Source organism: Orbicella faveolata, unplaced genomic scaffold (assembly GCF_042242905.1).
Source record: "Orbicella faveolata isolate gen_17 unplaced genomic scaffold, um_ofav_v1 contig_1, whole genome shotgun sequence".
In the NCBI taxonomy this organism is placed as follows: Eukaryota; Metazoa; Cnidaria; class Anthozoa; order Scleractinia; family Merulinidae; genus Orbicella; species Orbicella faveolata.
The window spans coordinates 17,896,259-17,918,618 of NW_028301536.1; the positions used below are offsets into that span (position 1 = coordinate 17,896,259).

The 22,360-nt window shown below is 38.0% G+C and overlaps 3 protein-coding genes and 1 pseudogene across 3 annotated transcripts; 2 read left to right on the plus strand and 2 right to left on the minus strand.

Moving 5' to 3' along the window:
- The first annotated feature begins 130 nt into the window (after positions 1-130).
- On the plus strand, positions 131-4,105 carry LOC110045741 (uncharacterized). The gene is made up of 4 exons (XM_089283897.1): positions 131-147; positions 430-571; positions 899-1,064; positions 3,227-4,105. Exons 1-4 carry the CDS (start codon positions 131-133, stop codon positions 3,667-3,669), a joined length of 768 nt encoding a protein of 255 aa, XP_089140023.1. The 3' UTR covers positions 3,670-4,105.
- On the minus strand, positions 1,995-22,359 carry LOC110045744 (protein FRA10AC1-like). The gene is made up of 15 exons (XM_089293155.1): positions 22,269-22,359; positions 22,118-22,173; positions 21,390-21,491; positions 21,252-21,297; positions 19,052-19,128; positions 18,013-18,057; positions 17,045-17,083; positions 16,627-16,711; positions 15,478-15,523; positions 15,085-15,143; positions 14,204-14,258; positions 13,942-13,984; positions 8,865-9,028; positions 8,183-8,288; positions 1,995-3,844 (listed from the first exon to the last, which is right to left on the minus strand). Exons 1-15 carry the CDS (start codon positions 22,296-22,298, stop codon positions 3,802-3,804), a joined length of 996 nt encoding a protein of 331 aa, XP_089149281.1. The 5' UTR covers positions 22,299-22,359; the 3' UTR covers positions 1,995-3,801.
- Positions 8,934-11,189, minus strand: LOC149118281 (uncharacterized). The gene has a single exon (XM_089293150.1). It carries the CDS (start codon positions 11,172-11,174, stop codon positions 9,522-9,524), a length of 1,653 nt encoding a protein of 550 aa, XP_089149276.1. The 5' UTR covers positions 11,175-11,189; the 3' UTR covers positions 8,934-9,521.
- Positions 11,475-12,900, plus strand: LOC149118282 (uncharacterized; annotated as a pseudogene).
- Position 22,360: the final 1 nt, after the last annotated feature.

The window sequence follows — 22,360 nt, forward strand, 5'->3', positions numbered from 1 at the left end:
AAGTAACCAGCCTACTCAGTCCCCACCCCACCGAAAACAGTCAGGTGAAAGTTACCGTACGGTCGCTTGATTTAAGGCACTCTAGCTTTACAACAAGAGAAGGTATCGCTTATGCCACGAAGCGTTGTAAATGTCAAGTCATGCTTCGTGAGTTCATGTTGCGCTGTGTTAAAACAAAACCAGTAGAATCTTCATCAAGTAGCAGGAACATACCAACATGAACTCTTTTTAAAATTAAAATTGAAAACTCGGTATCATTTTCAACAGGAGCGTATTGAGAGGAACGTTTCTTCAAATTTATATTGAAAACTCGGCCAACGCACTGAGATATTGTTAAAGCAGAGTAGCATAGCAATGCGTCACTAAGTAGAAACAATTTACGGTATCTTGCTAGCTTTCCTGCTGACCACTGAGAAAACGTACATCTAGGCAGGAAGAGCCAACCCATGTGGACCCTCTTCACACTGCAGAGAAACCTATCTTACTGAGGCTGCGTTGCATATCAAACCACAGCAAACTATTCAAAGATACTATATGTGATCCTAAGCTGGTAGAAATTGTTTCTGATCTGGTAAGACTTAATTAAAAAGCCCCCTTAAACATATTTTTAACCTCTGTGTCCAGGTAGCTATTAACCCTTAACTATCCTTGTCAGGGGTTCATTACTCTTTTCTGGGGGACACGGGCCTCCAGTTCCAGCTGCTGTCTGTCCCATTATTGGTAATGTTATATATGTTGCTCACAGGGCTTGTAGTGAGTTGGATTGAACTGTTGCAATATTAATGGCACATCTTACTCTATAATTATTATTACTAATATTTAGCAGAAAAATTGTTTGTAGTAACAAGATGTCAGGGCCTTTCACACACACACACACACAAAAAAAATTCTCCATTAGATTGGTCCATCGGTCCGTTACATAAACCAAGAGAAAGTCAACATGAAACCACCACAAAGCAGTAGTTCACTGATCAGATGGCATCAGGATTGGACATTTTATCCTTACACAAATGACAGTTTGGTCACAGTCTGCATTGCCATTGATGATTCCACTAAGGAGAATGGTAAGTTTGTTATTTTTATCCTCAGATAAAAGCATAGAGTGGTTTTCACAAAGGGCCGGGGGATATCCCCTATAAGGCCTATTCAGGGAGGCTCTGCCCAAAACGGGTACCGTTCTCAGGTCTCAGGTATATTAAAGGATAGGGATTTCACAAGCTGAGGTATATGAAAGGGTAGGGAAATCTGTTATCATTTACGGTAGTTATGTTAAAGGGATTGAATAAGTAAGGCTTGAGGGAATGTTTTTGACACAAAATTAGGGAAAAATTAATAAATCACATTTCAACATTGTTGGATATCATTGTCAAGTAAATGTTTAGGTTAGTTTTTTCATTATAAGCTTAAATAGATCTACAATTATGTGCATAAGGTGGCAATGGAAATGATACATATCAAAGAAGTGAAATATATGAAATGTTATATATCAGAGAACTAAATACTCAGTCAAACTCAATAAGAGCAACATTGTTTGTTTCATTAACATAGTTTATTAAATAATAGTCACTTTTTCTTGTTTTCTTGTCACTAACCGCATTTTGCCACCTTATGCGCATAATTGTAGATCTATTTATAATGCAAAAACTAACCTACACATTTACTTGACAATGACATCTGACGATGTTGAAATGTCATTTATTAATTTCACTAATATTTGCGTTGAAAATACTTTAAAGGGGCTTTTAATTAAACTATTTTGAGCAGACGCACCTTACGGCTTTATCACGTAATTTATTGGGCACTACATGAGCCAGTTACGAAAGTATGTGAAAGGGTACCTTCTTAGTGCGAAGTCTGTAGGACAGAGGACTATTGGGGTTAGAATATTGGGAAAAGTACTCCAAGTAAGCGAAATGCTAGTTCCTGATCGAAAACATGCCCTTCAGATGTCCATAAATTTGTCAGCTGGACACAATATTACAACAAACTAACACACCGTAACAGAAATCTGTTATTAATAAACTTTTCATTGTTAACTCCGTGACTTCATATAGGGGTAGCTGGGGGTGCATATAACCTCCCTTGCAGGTTCGGTGAGGCAAGTGGCTCTTTGAAAAAACTAAGAAATTGCCTCTTTCCCACTCCCCAGAGATTTCTTTGGAACCTACTGTGTTTTGGTCCTTTGCATATTCTAGGGGGTAGAGAAAAGTTTTTTTTGCATCAAACATTGAGTCGCGTGTCATGGGTATCTTCTAGATGGCAAAATTCTGTACTTAGTACCAAAACATACCTTTTAAGAGTTTGAAATGGTAAAGAATTAAGAATCGAGAAGACTTGACTAATGGTTAAGAGAGAGATAATGACTCAGAAGCAATGGTATTGTCCTTCGGGTAGCAAGAAGGTCTGAATCAAAGGTCCTCCTGAATACATGTAAACCAAAACCGTACTACGGAACACTGTGGACAAGTTTAAAATGGACTTTTTTGTCTATGGTATGGAAATTTTGCTAAGTATAGGTAATTGTATGGTTTCAAGTTCAATTTGGAATAAATTTGCGCGAGTGAGTTTTTCAAAAAGCTGAAATTACACAAGCCGCTTTGGCGAGTGCAATTTCAGCTTTTTGAGGAGAACAGTTTTCAGGCGGGTCCTCCATGAAATTAAAATACAAAAGCTAAAATAACATCAAAGTCCATAAATGAAATATTAAAAGTTTACAAGCAAAAAAATAAGAACTGCATTAAAAATGTATACATAAAGCTAATTAAGAAGAATTCTATAAGGAATTGTTTTGGTATAATTTATATAAACTTTTTGACTGACTTTTGCATTCTCAACAGAAGGACAACAACAAGCATTTGGATAGGAGGATAGCACAAATATACTTTTGGAGAACGCCAATATCTAAGTCATTATTTTTCATGAACACGTGTTCACCTATTTATAAAAAGTGAAGCTTGCTGACTTTGCACTTTCTGTTTGGAGCTGCTCGTTTTAATTTAAGTTATACGAAAGGGGTACCTTTTCTGTCAAAATGCTATACAAAAGGGTAAGGGTTGGACCCCGGGACTGAACCTCCAAATTCAAACCTTTGTAAAGTACCCCCCACCCTCTGTGGAGGGGGGGGGGGGGGGGAACATATACTGTCAACAATTCTCTTCCAGTGATTTATAAAAACTTGAACAGTGCTTATAAATTGTTACCAATCCCTTTCTTTTCATGTAAATAGGATGCCTTCAAGTTATTCCTGGCTCCAACAAAGGTCCTCTGTACTCGCACTTCCAAGATGGCGCGTTTGTATCAGCTATAACAGACCCAGCATTAGATCCCAGTTCTACAGTCCATCTTGAGGTTCCTGCTGGAGGAGTGTCATTTCATCATGCCTTCACAGTGCATGGTTCTTCAGCAAACCATTCAAGCCGTTCCCGTCGTTTGCTATGTCTTAGTTACAGTTCTGCGGATAATTGGCCCTTACTGGGTGTTGGAGGACACGAGTTTACAAACCATGGCCCAGTGGATTGGGAAAGATACTGTTCAACTGTAGTTAAAGGAAAACCAAGTGTGTATCCTCGAATGCAGGCATGGCCTGTTAGTATTCCTATTCCATTTGAAGCAGGTTATGACATTTATGAACACAGTAAAGCCAGTGATGTAAGTGAGCCTACCGAATGATCTCTGTTGTTACTGTGATATGGTGCATCTTAATGCTTGTATCAGGCTCAAATTCAGTAGTAGAGATTGAATTTTTGTCAGTTTTTAGAGCTGTTTTCACTTGAATGTGATAATTTATTTTTAAGTAACAAGTCAAAGAAACATGTCTTGGAAGTACTCTTCAAATTCCTCCTCCCTGTGAATAAAGAACAAATCCAAAATCACCAAGGGCTCAAATGCATATTTAACAGTATGACTTTTTCACATGACAGAACTGTTTGTATTTTATGTCATTAACAAAAGTAGGCCTAGAGACTTGTGATGTTCAGTTACTGTAGAAGTTGTTTAATTTGTGCCTCACGTCATTATGCATTTGGAAAGCTCTCCCAGAAGAAATGAAATGTGAAAAAACCATGAGAGCTTTGAAAACAAAATAGAATCTTTTAATCTCTCTAAATGATCATACTTTCTATTTTGTACATAGATATTTACAATAATACATGTATTTCATATTTACTACTAATAATTTTTGATCTAAGTTACTGTGCTTAAATAATGGTTTCCTTTTATATCAATCCAGCACTTTCCAGCAGTTAGACTATGATGGATCGATAAGTGATGCTACAATATTGATATCAAACAAATGCAAATCCCCAATTATAGTAAGTAAGGAAGGAAGTTAACACTTTATTTAGTGAGGGTGACACTAAATAGCTAAAAGCTAATAAACTTGTGGCCCTCAAATAATCAAACTAGTGAGACAATCTCAGATAGTGCAGAGCGCAACTGATAGCTCTAGTACAGAAGTCCCATAAGTACTCACCCCTGCCCGGTTCACTTCCGGTTTGTGTCTACCTTGGTAGTCTGCTACGGCTTTTCCCCTTTGCAGTGTGTATGTTTCAAGGTTACATTTTCATTCAAGGTCCAAAAATTACGCACAAATTAATTACTACTGGTGTTTTACGTTGATTTTCGTTCATTTTAAATTCAATAATACGCTGAAGCAGCAAACGTGACAATTTAGCTCTTCACGCCAACTTTGTAACTTGATACTTTTGTTTTCCTCGCAAAGGCATGTAATATGAAACCCTTGTTTTCTCCAAAACATATGGAAGATGTCCTTGTTTTTTGGAGATAAATGAAAGAAAGTTAAATATCTGATGTAGTGATGAAGAAACGGAACAGGAACGATGTTGTTTTACTAACAATGCAAATTTTTACCGATGAACAAGAACTAATTCAGTTATCAGATAGTCACGAAATACCACTTTCTTTTTCTGTTGCCACCTTTGTTGTTAACGATAATACAATTCAAAATTAACACACAACGATATTGATGGCTGAGAAGCATTTCAACGAAAAGTATTGAAGATAAACAGCGCTACTTGGCCAATATGAATGAGTCTCCTGAAAAGCTGATTAAATTAATTTGCGCTTTCATTAGGTGCCACGGTGTCTGCAGCAATATTTGAGCATTTTCCTGGTTTCTTTTGTTACAAATTTACAATTTGCGGAGTATTAAAGCCACTAACTTGGGAACTTTTTGGTCTCTCTTACAGACACAATTAAGGCAAGAAATAAACAAGCCGCTAAGGAGAAGCAATACATTTGAACCCTGACATGCACACTATTGTAGATTGAAAAAAGCAGATGATATTTGTTGAACCGACCTGTGTGTAATTCTGAAAGCTACGCAGCCACAGTAACGTTTCACTTTTGTAATAAAAAGGGACAATTGGCGCTACCTGAAAAATAACTGCCGTCCTTGGTCACATGACATGATATATAAAATACCGCGTGGAAAGATAGTGTATAACACTAACGATGCTAGAACGCATGCGTCTTACATGTTGAGCTCTACCATAAGGAAAACCACTCAACATTTGTGCGTGATTCCGTATGCAATGTATCCTTCGCCTAATATAGAAGCCACGAACGCTAACTAATCTACGTATGCGTTTAGGGCAAATTAGTTTTGTTCTAAGGAGAATGGTACCACAAGGAGAGCAAGGGGTTACCTGAAACATATATATAGCTTTGCGATGTTCAAAGCTAAGTGACGGCGATGAAATTTGTTCTACGTAGAGTACACATGCACCTTTCCCACCCTACCCCCACTACTTCGTTGCCTCTAGACTAATTAATTAATTGAAATTAATTAATTAAACAAACATTAAAGTTTACACCTTAGCGCCGTAGTGCATTAGTTCCTTAGCGGCAGGCAGCTCCCATAACCATCCCAGTAGTGCACTCTGCACCAAAAACTATAGCTACATATAAAAACCTATAAATAACATATTAAAACACTTAAATCAAGCTTAATATAAACATAGGCATGCAAGGCGTATAGGAGTTTTTTTTGTGAATTAAAAGCCTGTGGGTGTAGCAGCACTCACTGGACTCTTAACAGTTATGATGAGGTTAATCCAACAAGTTTGTTTGGTTACGATGTGCAACGCAAAAAAAGTTTAAATTTGTTTCACCGTAGGTGTAACTTACAAAACGTTCTTTAGTTCGTATTGGTGATCATTGATTGTCTGGGTGAGGGTAGTTCTGAACAGAACTGTTGTTGGTGACTGACGTTTTGACAACCTGAGCAGAAGTCATCCTCAGAGTTAAGTGAATAGTGTTTGCCAGTCGATGGTGTTATAAGTCTGGTCCGTTGAAAGTGATTGGTCAGTTTAGCCATGATGGTACTGGCAGTAAGACTCATGTAAAGTGTGTCATCAGTCAAATTGGCCTGTTTGAGGCCCATCTATATTGTTAGTCAAACTAAGTTGGCCTGTTAGAGGTCCGTTTGTCCGTTTCGTTTACGTCATGGATAAAGTCTTTTGTAAGGTGTTGGTAATTGTTGACATCTTTTAAGAGGCGTTTGTTCCAAGTGAGTGTACCAGCTTTCCACAGTCAGTCGTTGAAAATAGTTTGTACTGCAGGTTCTCGTTAACACACTTCTCAGTTGTATTGATTGATATCATTCTGTATTAATTTGAAGTGGTTTTATTGTAAACGGCAAAGGTGGCAACAGAATAAGAACGCACTTTTCCGTGATTCGACATGTCAGACGTGACTATCCGATAGTTAGATTAGTTTTTGTTAATCCGTGAAATGATAAATTATAGCATTTTGAGGAAAAGATTGTTCTTCTTCCATTTTTCACCAGATATTTAATTTTATGCCAGTTACCTCCAGCAATGAAGAAAAAGGACAATGCCCCTATGTTCTCGAGAAAACAAGGGTATCGTGTTGTATACCTGTACGAGGAAAACAAAAGAATCAATTTAGCATGGTCTTATTTTGTTGCCAGCAATGATCATAGGTTTTTTGATTTTGACATTCCACAAAACCACTTCAAATTAATATCGATATCAAAACCCATATAAACGAGGAGACATTATAGATGGCAAACAGCGTTACCTAACTTGAGACTTGAAACAACCAGACACATAAAAAACTGTTTAAATTTTATAAGATACCATGAAATCTGCAGAGTTTGTGATGTTTCCTTGTCATTATTACCCTTCCCAATGCCTGAGAGTTTATAAAAGTCAGTTACAGAAAAAGCTCTTTGAACCACCCAAGAAATCTCTTTCAAAATGAAAGACCCACTGTGTTGCCTCAAAGTCTAATCTAATTAATTTGTGGTTTAACTTACTGCCATGGAGTCTTAGGAATATTTGAAGAGGTTCCATACCAGAAACCTTAAAAGAAAATCTCTGCTAAAAATTCCCGTTTTCGAGTTATTTTTTTGTCATTACGTCACAGAGATCATTTCCTGGTTCGGGTTCGCAGACGTTATTTTTCAGTGGAGACAAGTGACAACTGGAAATACGTCTACATTCGCAGGCTATAGGCATAGATACAAGTCAAGATACAACTTTTTGCAAAGTTAGAAAACAATCTCTCGGGAAGCTCAGAGGCCCTTTTAAATTTTCAAAATATTAAGTTGGCTCTGAATTCCCCCTCTCCCTAAGGACCACAAATGCATGTATGAAAAACTTTGTGCAGGTGCGATCAGCTTGTCCATATACATTGTATAAATTTATGCCAAATCAATATGCAGAGCTTTAGAGACTTTCGCAAATCAGTATTGTCTAGTGGGCCGTCTAGTGGCCCATACGACCAGTGGTTTACTCTGGTTTCCATAGCATGAATCAGCTACATCTGCATTATTGCCTGATTCCTCTAGAGGAATCCATGCCTGTTCAGCTTTCCTCAAGATTTTTGTTAAGTTTTCTGAACAATTTCTTTACACACCCAGGGAATTGAAAGAGAGACACTGACATAGGACAAGAGCCCCAGCCAAGGGTAACTCTACAATCTGATAGGGTGTCATGATTACCACAGCTTTGAGGTAAAGTCATCAGGAGCATACTGGCCCAAACCTGCCACTACAGGTTACCTCTGGGCAGTATATTAGCCAAGGCAAGTTTTCCCTGGCTAGTCACAAATGTAGCAAAAAGTAAATTGAAACACATGACATACAGTGTCACACTTCCTTAACAAGAGGTGTTTTGTGCTTGAGCAGTGCATGTACCTTGTTTTGTCAACAGTAACCTTTGCAGGGCCTTTCCAGATATCTTCTCCTGAGCACGAAGACTTACTGTGGTCAACACCTTTGGATGATCCACTGGTTGCAGCATCTGCAATGTTTTTTGCTTAGCAATCACATATTACCTTCAATTACAGCTGTAGTTGTCATTTGGAGCAAAAATGAGTGTGACAGCTTTAAAAGGTGAAAAAATCCAAGTTTTTTTTATTTTTTACATGGATGTGGGGGTCAGGATCAACCTCACCCAACTCAACAGGAGGCAAATATTCCATCTAGAGACTTGAAATAGCATTCGCCCAAGGTAGGAAACTGTGCAAAGAAAACAGGAGAGCTTGAAATCAAAAAATGCAGGTTTGAAGTTTTGGTCATTCCCAGTGGTGAGATCGATAGAACACCATTTTCTGAAATTTCTGGAAAAGAAGACGAACTTGCAAGCTATGTCCACATTTGCAAAAATTACTTGGAACTATTCAGCCCCATTTTGAGGGTTCCAGAATTTTGGGTCAAATGGAAATCTCTTCAGGACTCTGACACACAGGGTACCCAATCTCAAGAGCAGCATTCTGTTGACAAGCAGATCATCACAACTCGGACAAATTTTTGTTCAAACTAAGGTAACAAGAAATTAACCATCCATACTAGTGAGAACAAAAAAAAAAATACATACTGCTCTCTTCAATGTTATGGTCATTATCTTCTGAATCTTCAGCAGAACTTGAGGAGTTGTTGTCATTACTTCTGTGATGCTTTTCCTTTTTCTGCTTCTTTTTTGATGAATTTGACTTTTTTGATGTTTTCTTTTCTTTTTTCTTCTGTTTTGCAAGTTTCTTCCTAAAAGTTGTATTCAAAGAATTTGGTAAGGGAGTTGATATGGCTAGATACAATTGCCATACAGTATGTGACCTTGTTCACACAATCTTCCCTGCTAGTTGTTAGGTGAGAAACACAGTGATATGGTAGACTACCTCGACTAATTTTTGTACATATTTTAATGTACGAATGGAATATCCTGATGCCACTTAACCCATAGCACATCCATTAACATTCTCACATATGACAACTTAAAATCGTGTTGTTAACCTAGCTGTTACCTAGCATTACAGGTAGGCAATGAATGCAGATTGGACCAATTTCATGTGGTTGCATATTTAATGGCCTATGACACTATGAAAAAGAATACTTTCCTCATTTACATATACAGGCAAAAACTAACGATAGACAAATCCGACGTTTCGGCGACATCTTGGTGCCATTGTCAAGGGAAACTAATTAAATATGCGATTTCAAGAGTAACTAAGAGTTCAGAGTTTCTAATTTGCATAAGTTAGACAAAGACTTTAGCGCGAACTGAGTCTGATTGTACATTTAAACACGGTCGTAATTGTTTAATGAGTAACATCTCATTAATGAGACAATCAAACTTGTTGTGGCATTTTTTCAACACGCTAAAACAATTGCGAAGGTCATCCGGAATCCTGCCTGCGTGTCTATTATCATAGTGATTGCGTATTGACAAGGTCTTGCTTCTATGTCCATCAACGCGTACGAACAGATGGCCACGGGTGTAACCGACATAACCAGCATCGCACTGGTCACACTTGAAGTTATACACAACGCATTGTTGATCAATGAGCTGAGGCTTAGGTTCGCTTGTCGGGAACTCCTGGGCAATCTTGCGGCTCGTAAACACCGGTTGAACACTAGTCTGCAGCTTCACACTGAGATCTTTCAACTGTGTCTTCACGATATTAGCAGACTCCTGGTCTTTAAAGGGTATGACAACCCGAGTAGTGTTTTCTGTCGTAGATCTGGACCGTAATGAGGGCTGGTCAGCGACTTTTAAATTTAGGAAGGTTTTGACAGTGGAGTCAACAAGGTGCTTGGGATATTTCAGTTTAGAGAAAACAGACTTCAGTCGTTCGCACTCCTCAGTGAAGTAGGACCATGACGAAGACAGGCGATGTGCGCGATCGAGCATAGTTGTCAATAGTCCGCGCTTGTACCTATTATCGACATGACTGTGGTAATGGAGAAGCAGACCACTGTTTGTTGGCTTCACAAACACTTTAGTTTCAATACGAGGCGCTCTGTTTAGGAGTTGAGTACCGAGAAAGGGAAGCATTCCATCATTTTCGACCTCCATAGTGAAGTTGATGGCGGGGTGAGCGTGGTTGAGGGTGTTAAGAAAGTCCCTAGCTGTAGACAAATCGGACATCACAGTGAATGTGTCGTCAACATATCGACGATAGTAAGGTGGCAGCTTGCCCTCAACATCTAATTTCTCTTCAATAGACGACATGAATACGTTGGCTAGCAAGGGCCCAAGGGGGGACCCCATCGCTACTCCGTTGATCTGTTCATACAGGGATCCATTAAATTGGAAAAGCTGCCCCTTGGTGGCCACACCCAAAAGATCAATAAGGTCTTGCTTTGAAATGTTCAAATCATACTCGGAATTAAACCAGTTGTTTCTAAAGGCTCTGTCTGCGAGAATCGTAATGGTTTCATCCAAAGGTACATTCGTGAACAAGGAGGACACATCATAGGACACCAGCAAGTCACCAGGTGTTATGTTGAGGTCTCGCGGTAGTTCGTTCACAAAATCGAAAATGTCCGTGACTGTGTACTGATTTAACAACAACGGTTTGAGCTTGTTGTCCAACCATTTCGCCAGAGCATAATTATACGTATTAGTCGCTGATAGGATTGGTCGCATGGCTAATTTCTCCTTGTGTGTTTTCGGTAACCCGTACAGGTGTGCCAGTCTAGAACCAGTCGGACGAAGAGACTGGGCCACAGTGTGAGGGAGGATCCTTGTGATGATAGATTGTACAAGAGCCTCCTTTGCTAAAAGCGGATGATAGTGCTTGGGTGGTCTGCCTCGGGTTTTTGGTCGTTCAGAAGGAATGGGACGAAATTTGCTGGTGTCATTGACAGAAGCTTCGGATAGTAGATGTATATATTCCGACTTATCCATTACAATGACACCTGAGCCTTTGTCCGGTTTTGTTATGACGATATCATCACGGCACTTTAGTTGTTTAATGGCTGTCAAAAGCTGTTTAGGAGGACTCGGACCTTTATGGTTGATGTAATTGAGAGCTATAGATTTTAATGTTGTGGCAGCCAGTTCCTTAGAGTTCTCACTGTTTAGATGCTGTTCCAAGTCCCAGTAGGCCTTCTCAAAGCTCGCCTTAATCTCGATGTTTGAGATATGCTGGGGTATGGCGAACTTTAAGCCTTGACAGAGAACCAATTTCTGAAAGAAACTGAGCTCATGCGAGGAGATGTTTGTGATATGCGACCAATCCTATCAGCGACTAATACGTATAATTATGCTCTGGCGAAATGGTTGGAAAACAAGCTCAAACTGTTGTCGTTAAATCAGTACACAGTCACGGACATTTTCGATTTTGTGAACGAACTACCGCGAGACCAACATAACACCTGGTGACTTGCTGGTGTCCTATGATGTGTCCTCCTTGTTCACGAATGTACCTTTGGATGAAACCATTACGATTCTCGCAGACAGAGCCTTTAGAAACAACTGGTTTAATTCCGAGTATGATTTGAACATTTCAAAGCAAGACCTTATTGATCTTTTGGGTGTGGCCACCAAGGGGCAGCTTTTCCAATTTAATGGATCCCTGTATGAACAGATCAACGGAGTAGCGATGGGGTCCCCCCTTGGGCCCTTGCTAGCCAACGTATTCATGTCGTCTATTGAAGAGAAATTAGATGTTGAGGGCAAGCTGCCACCTTACTATCGTCGATATGTTGACGACACATTCACTGTGATGTCCGATTTGTCTACAGCTAGGGACTTTCTTAACACCCTCAACCACGCTCACCCCGCCATCAACTTCACTATGGAGGTCGAAAATGATGGAATGCTTCCCTTTCTCGGTACTCAACTCCTAAACAGAGCGCCTCGTATTGAAACTAAAGTGTTTGTGAAGCCAACAAACAGTGGTCTGCTTCTCCATTACCACAGTCATGTCGATAATAGGTACAAGCGCGGACTATTGACAACTATGCTCGATCGCGCACATCGCCTGTCTTCGTCATGGTCCTACTTCACTGAGGAGTGCGAACGACTGAAGTCTGTTTTCTCTAAACTGAAATATCCCAAGCACCTTGTTGACTCCACTGTCAAAACCTTCCTAAATTTAAAAGTCGCTGACCAGCCCTCATTACGGTCCAGATCTACGACAGAAAACACTACTCGGGTTGTCATACCCTTTAAAGACCAGGAGTCTGCTAATATCGTGAAGACACAGTTGAAAGATCTCAGTGTGAAGCTGCAGACTAGTGTTCAACCGGTGTTTACGAGCCACAAGATTGCCCAGGAGTTCCCGACAAGCGAACCTAAGCCTCAGCTCATTGATCAACAATGCGTTGTGTATAACTTCAAGTGTGACCAGTGCGATGCTGGTTATGTCGGTTACACCCGTGGCCATCTGTTCGTACGCGTTGATGGACATAGAAGCAAGACCTTGTCAATACGCAATCACTATGATAATAGACACGCAGGCAGGATTCCGGATGACCTTCGCAATTGTTTTAGCGTGTTGAAAAAATGCCACAACAAGTTTGATTGTCTCATTAATGAGATGTTACTCATTAAACAATTACGACCGTGTTTAAATGTACAATCAGACTCAGTTCGCGCTAAAGTCTTTGTCTAACTTATGCAAATTAGAAACTCTGAACTCTTAGTTACTCTTGAAATCGCATATTTAATTAGTTTCCCTTGACAATGGCGCCAAGATGTCGCCAAAACGTCGGATTTGTCTATCGTTAGTTTTTGCCTGTATATGTTTATCTAAATCATTGTTGATTAGTTTCCTCATTTAGACTATTTATTTAAATTTTATCTCTGAGGCAATGATAAAATTATTTGTTGTTTCAAACTCCTACTAACAACAGTTTTTGTGTTGTACAAAACAACCAGAAACAAGTTGTAGGTTTGTGTTATTTGTGTCGTATATAGACTGTCATAAGTGTGTGCAGACATGGCAAAGTTTTTCAAATAAAATAAGTTGCCTCTTAGTCACATTGTTAGCATACTCCATGCTTAATCTTGTCTTTCTCCCTCTTCCGCTGTTCAATTTCATTTGGAACTTTTAATAACACACAATGACCATGCAAAGACTTCATGCTGTAATTTGTTATCCAAATTGTACATGGGAAGGGAGGTGACTTCTAATTAACAATTAGATTATGAACTCCAGATTTCTATGAGGTGATAGTTGATGAGGCCAAAGGCCAAATCAAATATCGCCTCATAGAAATCGAGATGGAATAATCTAATTGTTTATTAAATAAGTAGAATTCTAACTTAAATTAACGCAAATAATGGTTTCCAAATATTTTTCGACGCATTATTGAACTTTACGCTTTAACAAAATCACATGTATTGAATTGTCCTTGGTAAATTTGCAGTTGTTCACATGCACGCACCAGTTTTTCAATAATTTCAAGTTTTTAAAGTGGAGAATCCGTTTCTGTACTTCTTTTAGTCTTATCAGGAATTTAATCATCCATTTACATTTACACTTTATCCCAAAACTTCGGAAAAATGATAAAAATGTTGCATTTCGTGGACGACTGACAGCTACTGCATTCTAATGGCTGATAGTATACGAGTAGCTCAGCCAATCGGATTGCAGCATTTGCATTAGTATACTAGTAGAATTCTCCTTATGATGATTATAGCTCTAATACTAGTTCAGTTGACTTACTTGTGGTGATAGTTAAGTTTATAGGAACAGTCTGGACAGAGCCCTGTGTCAAGATGAATTTGGTAAAATATAGTTAATGGCAATGCCATGTAATCACCATTCATAAATTTAAAACACTTACAGTAATATAATGTTATTGTTATTGTTATAATGTTATAAATATAACATGTTATAAAAAATGTGACAATGTGTGGTTATTATTATTCACCGTAAAAAAAGTGTTAGACAAGTAAGAGTGGGAACAAATCCCTATCATACATACTTAGTTTTATGAGAGTATTTTTCTTTTCTCCATGTTCCACATAAGCAAAATTGACCTTGAAAACAAAATACAAAATAATTAACAAATGAATATTAATCAAAGATTGAAATGTTGCTTCTTAGTTGTAAGATTTCCAGTTTGGATACTGCCATTATTTTCCATTAGTTTAATCCAGAGATTAAGCACTTCTATTCTTTGTTACTGAAATATAAAGTACAGCCAGTATTAAGATGAAAAGAAATTTAAGAGTTTGAGAATCTGAAATCAGCTGCACTTTTATATGATGGGAATTTCTGGCATTATTACTTCTAGCATGTTTGTTAAGACTTAGAAATCAAAGGACTAGTAAATGGATATACAGTGAAACCTGCATTTAAGTGGACACCCTTGGGAAACTCACTAGTGTCTGCTTAATACAGGGTGTCTGCTCTAAACAGGTTCTAATTTATTGGGCAATAATAGTTAAATATTAACCCTTTTGTGACAGAGTATAACACAGTGTAACGCAGTGCAAGATCGAAGACTGCTCATAGCACAATGTCCAGTCAGTCAATGCATTAATCTGGAATAATCTACTTAGCTTTGAAACGACATCCGTGAACAATGTTAAAGAAGTCTGAGCTGATCTTTTAGAAGTAAAAAGCCCTTGAAGTATCCGCTTATTGGAGGTTTTGTGTCACAAAATGGCTTAATATCAGTGTCCACCTCTGCTTAACAGAGGTGTCTGCTGAATATAGGTTTATTTTACAGCAAACGTGGGAAGAAAATTCAGAGACTCAAACTGGTGTCCACTTAATTGAGGGTGTCTGCTGAATATGGGGTCTGCTTAATATAGGTTTCACTGTATTCCGAGTTATTAGCAAAATTATAATACTACTTGCCTCCCAGCTGCGAAGACCCTCAGATTCTGTACATCTTTTATCACCACACATGAACTGTCCTAAAAAGGATAGATTTTATTGATGTAAAAGTACAGTTGAATCTCTCTGCAATGGCTACCTTGGGGTAGAGGAAAGTAGCCATTGTAGAGAGGCGGCTGCTGTAGAGAGGTGGCCATAATGGGGAGGTAGGGATGTAACATGACAATTGTTTTTTAGTCTGTATCCAAGAGACTTGCAAATAATCCAGGAGAGTTGGTGTGAATGGGGAGTACCATGGTTGATAATTTAACTCATTGATATGTCACTACTGTCCACTGATATCATCACATAACTATTGTATTACAAAGTAGGCTGATTGCAAAATTAAGATCCATCAACTAAAAATAATCATACCTTTTCCTTCAATTACTTCTTTTTCAATTCTCCACCTTAATGCCACCTGTCATTTGCAACAAGGTAATTATTAATAATAATTTATAACGATTATTATTGAAGACCACCGTCATAATTTGACTGACAAGATCATTTTCTCAAACATATTTGATAGACGTACAAGTGTATCCTAGTAAATAATTATTCTTCAAATGTTCTGATCGATCAGTTAAATCCTTAATTTTTTCAAGACATGCAATGTCAATCATTGTATAACAACAATTTGAAAAAAAGATTGATTGGCAGGAGTGGAGGGGTGAGGGGAGGTCATGACATTTCATTGCTGTTGTTGGATGATATTACACTAGGAGGGCCAGGAAAATTTTAAAAAGAACAATGTCAAGTAATCTCATTTCTGGATCTCTTGTGGCCAAAAGTAAGATCTGGTCATTTGACTCTAACTTGCATTCTGTGATTTCCTGTCAGAAAAGTGGCAGGTAATGAAAGAGTGCATGCCCAAAATGAATTTTCAAAATGGCAGCCATTCATGACTGATCAGCAATTCAAACATGCTTTGAAGCAAGCTTCCTTTAAGTCATCAGGGTACAGTTGACATAAAGGTAAAATGTATGTGAACAGTTGGAGGTCGTGTAAACTGTGGTGCCACAGGACAGAAATTGTATATTATTTTCTAATGATGACTTTTTCTTAAAAACGTTGCAATGTTACCATCTCACTGTAATCAAAAATAAACCTTTATCTCCTGGTTAGAAGTGCTCTCTCAAATGACCATTATTTTGTCATCTGTGCACTATACCATCTGTAATTGGCAATTTGTGTCAGTGGCATCCTTTAGTGATTAGCGGTTGGCAGTACATGAATAGTGATATGTAAGTGAGTTTGGCTTTTTATCCAGTATTTCTGGTTTCAGTACATGTTCATTAGACTGCCTTTGGTTATATTGAAGAGACTTGGTCACAAGAAATCTGGGTAGGCAATTACATCAAGGGGGCTTCCAGAAAATGTAAGGGAAAAACTTTAAATCATTATCTTGATAGCATCTCCTCTGCTACTGACATAAATCATGAACCTAAAGACCCCTGCCAATGTTTGCTATGGCAAGTTATTAAACATTTGATTAATGTTTTAACACTCCTTTTATATGTTCACCTTGTTTTCCTTGTATCTACTAAGATCAGAAATGCAATATTCTTTAAACAACTTGTCATAATACTTCTTAGCCAAACGCTTTTCCCTGAAAAAATAAAAGTTGGAAGTGATTTTCAGTACTTGGCAGTGAACATCTATAGAACTGCACTGCACAGTTGCTATTAACATTAGCAGCTACTAAAATGCTTTGAATTCACTGTTTACCTGGAGAAACCATTCTTTCCCCGAAAGACTAGGTGGGGATGAACTGCTAGAATCTACTTGTAAACCCTTCCTTTATCAATTATACCACATTACCACTGGTATTTCATTTCAGGGTAAAGGGTTATAAGGAATTTACAATATGTACCATTTCCAAGTATCCCCAGTCTTTTCATATGGGAGTCCCTTGCCTGGGATGGGGGAGAGTCATACATACCAAGTACTCTCTGGATTATCATCTTCATTCCAAATAAATCTGCATGTAAACAAAGAGATTGATCAGTGAATACAAAATCTGTCACATACTTCACTATCCAACTGGTAATAATTATTAATAGCTGATTGGTTTCCATAGCATACAGTAAGAAGACACAAATGTACATAACTTTTGTGAAAAATTATCTTGAAGTTTTTGGTTCTTGAGTGGACAGAGGCACTGTGAGAGTTAAGTGACTCCTCCAAGAACACAATGCAGCAACCCCAAACAGTACTCTGACCCAGACTGTTCTTGAAACCCCAAGTTCTCACTTTCAAACTATTCTATTAGATCTCCAAATTTCATTGAAAACCACCCCATAAAATAAGCCTAATAACAAAATATTGAACATCGATTATAATTGGAATCATTTTTTTTGTCTTTGACCTTGTCATTACATTATTTTGTTATGTACTATTAAGTACGGTCAAGTTTAACAAAATAAAACTGTCGTGAAACTCTCAATTCCCTTGTCACACCCAACTTGTCAGTAGTAAACATTACAAAGTAGTCAAGACGATTTCTGCAGAACATTTGAGCAACAATGGCAAAAATTAAGATACCAAAAAAACCCCTGACATGGTAATATTTTGAATACAGTTAAGTAAGAACTTATAGAGACTTGAGCTCTAAAGCTGACCCTGCGAGAGAAAACTGAACTTGAAGTTATCCATATTTCAATTATAACAGATGTTTCGTGTTCGTTGAAAACACAATAACACACGCTTTAAGCATTCTTACAAGCTTTGACGTTAACTTTCTTGAGAATGCTTGAGAATTTAATTGCAGGGTCACTTAGAGGAATGACCTTAAGTGAGTTGTTTCAAACAGTATTCAAAAACTTACCACACTGTGAGTAGATTTTTAGTAAATAATTTTTGCACTTATTGCTCAAACTTTGAGCGGCATCCATCTTAATATCGACATACCTGTGCTCTTCTCTTATGACGTCCAAATCTCTTTTATCCCTCGAGCTTTTATTTTTTTATTTAATGAACAAAGCAAATCAAGAAGATTAGAACTGCAATACAAATAGTCTTTCATACATTCTCATTGAAGGGATGGTCTCACAGCTTTGTACAAGTCACATGGAAACTATCACTTTATTCGATTCTATAATTCATGAGACATTAGCCAAGGAAGCCTTTTCTAATGTTAAAGCTAATGACTTGCAAGAAAAATGGTGATAGAGGGAATATTTCTCATTAGAACTCCTTCTTTTGTTTGTTCTAACTTCATCCATCACTCAAGTTCATAGTCTAAGGAGCAATCAGATTCCTACAAAATGGAACATGTGTCCAGAAAAAGTCCTTTGGACCAAAGAATGCAGCGAAACCCTGTTAATATGGTCACGAACAGGCCCAAAAATCTGGCCGAATTAAAGGGGTGGCCTTTCGGCTGGGTATCACTGTAAAATGTTTAACACTAAATTTGGCATTTTCTGTGTAAGTCCATTGAAATCTGTAAACTTTGGATGTCACTCAATCAGCTTGCACAGATTAAAGTCTGTGACCACTAGAATACAAGGATGATAAAAAACGTTTAAGGCACTGTATACTTATGCTATAGCATAATATGTGACATTACACTGTAAAACTATCCCTTTACCAAATTGACATCAGTTATTCATGTGTCTGTCCTGTTATAATGAATTTAATCATAACATTGTCAAAGTAGCTGTGGATCCACAAGGCGATAGCTGAGTGGATCCGCAGACTATTTTGACAATGTTACAATGAAATTCATTGTCAATAACAAGACAGACTCATGAAAAACTGATGTCAATTTGTTTTTTTATGATAACAAATTTTTAAATTGTTTGCTCTCGCTTGTTGGTGCATCACATAAGTTATATATTCATGTGTCTGTCCGCTTATTGACAATGACAATTAGCCAATGAGTGCACGAGAATTTCTGCAGTTATTGTAAAATTAATGTTGGATAGTGTTTGATGAGTGATTCACTAACCTGTCTCTCTTGAACTGCTCTATTCCTTTTCCATAATACAAAATATAATCATTGATCATTTTCTTGTGCTTTGAGTACTGATTGTATTAAAGTTATGTCAAGGAACGTGAACAGTGCAGCAAATTCAATCTGAAGCATTTTGGCTAAAAAACCTCATTAATTATACCAACATCACATTCAACAGTCTTGTTTATTTCAATCTATAGACCACTTTCATAAATGGCGGCCAATTATAAATTCTTTTGCAAGTATTAAAATTAGCCTTACCAACCTCATTTTGAAGTTGGTAATTCAAAAGAATTTTTACTCTGAAACGAGGTTAGTAAGGGTAATTTAAACGCATACAAAAGAATTTTAAGTTGGCAGCCATTTATGAGAAGGGTTTATAAAATTCCTCTATGGCAATCTCTGCAGACATCACTGCAAAAGGGTCACTTCTGATTTAAAGAAAAACTAGAAAGCCTGAAACAATGCAATACATATAGATGACTTCATGGAATGTGCGTGCGTACAGTATTTATGTACAAGTTGTTGATGTATCAAAAAAGGAACGAGTGAGTTTTCTGAAACAAAAACGAGTGGGTTAATACCGAATGAAGCACTTTCCATGCTGATGTAATTTGTTTATTTTATACTTACTGAGATTTTCACCCTCAACCAGATTTTCATCCTTCATTTGGCAGAACAAATGTCAAGTAATGTTTTTACTCTGTCTGAGTGCAAGCACTTTGTTGCTTCTTCAAAAACTTATCATCATCAGTCAACACTTCAGCTGCGTTTGAATTGTTTCCCTTGCCTTGCTTTTTTTAAGTCGTTTGCTTTGAGCTTCCAGACATTTCCTTGCCTGGCAAAAATCTTTGTCATCAATAATGCTCACAGCATATCTGTCTTCTTTAAAACTTTTCTTGCCTCTTAATTCTGTTTGAAGAATTCGCTAAGCAAGCTAACCTTAACGTCTTGTTGGGTTTTTGCTCGAGTCTTTTTGTTCTGCTGTTCCTGGATGTACTTTTTAATGGGTTTATCTAAAGCAATAAACCTGTTTGAACTTTCTGCCAGTGTCTGAGATTTATAGCTAATTTGAGAGAAAACTGGAGTAAACTTGTGGAAATGCTACAAACTTCTGTGTATGAAGATTGAACGTGTTACGAACTGACTGATTCATTTTGACAGCTGATTTCTGATTGGATGAAATGCTTTTCCCACGTGTGAGAAGGTCGTTTTGCGATTGTGATTGGATGAAGAAATTTGCGACTGAGTTTTTTGTGCGATCGATTCTATGTGAAATCTCAGTAAGTATGAAACAAAAAATTGTGTCATTTCATCATGACATTTGTATGGTCCGGTGGCAACCTTACTCCCATCTGAAAATTATTTTAATATAAATGCATTTCGACAGGATCATGTTCAGTATTAAAGATACTTCGACTTCATATATTTACTATGTGAGTCAAGCCTGTGTTTGAGCCTAGTAGCCCATCAGGCTGGTTTTTATCTACTTCCCCTAGCATTAAGCCTGCTACTACCCATTATTTACTCTTGCTTGAAAAGAGGCACTGTGAGTAAAGTGTCATCCCCAAGAACAAAACACAATGACCCTGACCAAGGCTTGAACCTGCACAATTTGATCTGGAGTTCAATGCTCTAACCATCAAACTACCCTTCCTCCTGTGTTAAATATTTCAAATATACAAACTGTATGTGGAGGAGCAGTGGCCTCAAGGTTAGTGTGCTCGACTCTGGATTGAGTGGTCTGGGTTCGAACCCTGGCCGGGGACATTGTGTTGTGTTCTTGGGCAAGACACTTTACTCTCACAGTGCCTCCCTCCACCCAGGTGTTCAAATGAGTACTGGCGAATTTAATGCTGGGGGTAACCCTGCGATGGACTAGCATCCCATCCAGGGGGGAGTAGAAATATTCCTAGTTGCTTCATGTTACAGAAACCAGGATAAGCTCCGGCCTGGTGGGCGCCTTGGTTCATATGCAGACTTTACCTCCTTATAAACAGTATAATCATGGCACAGACACTATTACTGGATTTATCGGGACTATACATTTGCCAGACTAAGTTTAATTTTTGATAAGTATATGCTAATGAGGAGATAAAATAACACAGAAGTAAACAGAAATAATCCAATAAACTTTGCTTAAGTTATAGAGCCAAGAACATGACACAATCTGCCACATTCTTTACAAAGATACAGCATCCAAGGCAATGAATTCATATTTTTGGCTTTTTGCTTCCTCCCTGTAGTGTTAAAAATATGCAGTGATGATTTAATAAACCAAACAGATCTAAACATGTTAAAAAAGAAAGCTCTTTTGTGTTGTAAGACATACCTGCTATATTCATTAGAAACCATCCGCTTAGATGGTAAACCATCAGTTGTGTTAGACTTTCTTTTGACCCCGGAGAGTTCGTCATCTCTCCAACTCTTTTTTCTGTTTAACAATATAGAATAAATGTCACAAGATAGCTTTTTGACAATAAAATTTAGCTTGTAAAAAATAGTCTCCTTCCCAGCTGTTATTAGGGTTGTCACTGCTAAAAACAAGTTTGTTTCGAAACACTGTGGCTACATAACCGGCAGCTGGACAGGTGTTTTTAAAATACCCCTGTCTGGCACTGAGAATAAGACAACGTAAAAAAAAAAGTTATGACAGGCGACTCCAAGAGGAATCAAACCTGGGTTGCCGGCATGGCAAGCGATACCCATGACCACTGCGCCAAGGCAACCGGCCGGCAACTTTTGGAATTTTTAAAGTATTTATAGAGTTACCCTTAGCATTATTGAAAGCTAACCGGAGTGCTAGTCAGGCTAATCCGAGTGCTTTTTAGGCTAACCGAAGTGCTATTTAAACGTTTTGACTGCCGGTCATTTTATAATAGTCTACGTTATAAATCCCGGTATACCGTGGAAATAGTGAAGTTTTCAGCTATATAAACAAGAATTTGATATTATTAACTGAAATTTTAAAAAAAATAATTTTGACTACCGGAGACGGAGTATTTTGAAAAACCTGTCCGGCTGCCGGACTTAAAGACACAGCGGTTTCGAAAACCTCACCTCTCAGCTGCTTCCTGTTCATCAAACTCAGATCCATAACCTTCACCGAAGTCAATCTTAAAGAGAAAGATGTTCCAATTTTTTACATGGTTAGTGGCAGCAGACAACTATCCCTTGAATTCTCACAGAATAGTTCGCTTGAAATCCTTGCCTGTGCTAAATCTCCCCTCACGTCCGCCATGTTGTTTTTCTGCGAAACAGCGCTGACTTGAGACTTGAGGACTCAGGACTCTTGCTCATTCC

Bases quoted from the DNA above. Each gene is read 5' to 3' on its own strand.
- LOC110045741 (XM_089283897.1), top strand. The intron at 572-898 runs GTAAGACTTAAT...ATTCTCCATTAG, and splicing joins TAGAAATTGTTTCTGATCTG to ATTGGTCCATCGGTCCGTTA. The intron at 1,065-3,226 runs GTAAGTTTGTTA...TCATGTAAATAG, and splicing joins TGATTCCACTAAGGAGAATG to GATGCCTTCAAGTTATTCCT.
- LOC149118281 (XM_089293150.1), bottom strand. From the start codon at position 11,174: ATGGATAAGTCGGAATATATACATCTACTATCCGAAGCTTCTGTCAAT.
- LOC110045744 (XM_089293155.1), bottom strand. From the start codon at position 22,298: ATGGCGGACGTGAGGGGAGATTTAGCACAG. The intron at 16,712-17,044 runs GTATGTATGACT...TTATTTTTTCAG, and splicing joins GATAATCCAGAGAGTACTTG to GGAAAAGCGTTTGGCTAAGA. The intron at 8,289-8,864 runs GTATGTATTTTT...AAAACATTGCAG, and splicing joins CCATAACATTGAAGAGAGCA to ATGCTGCAACCAGTGGATCA.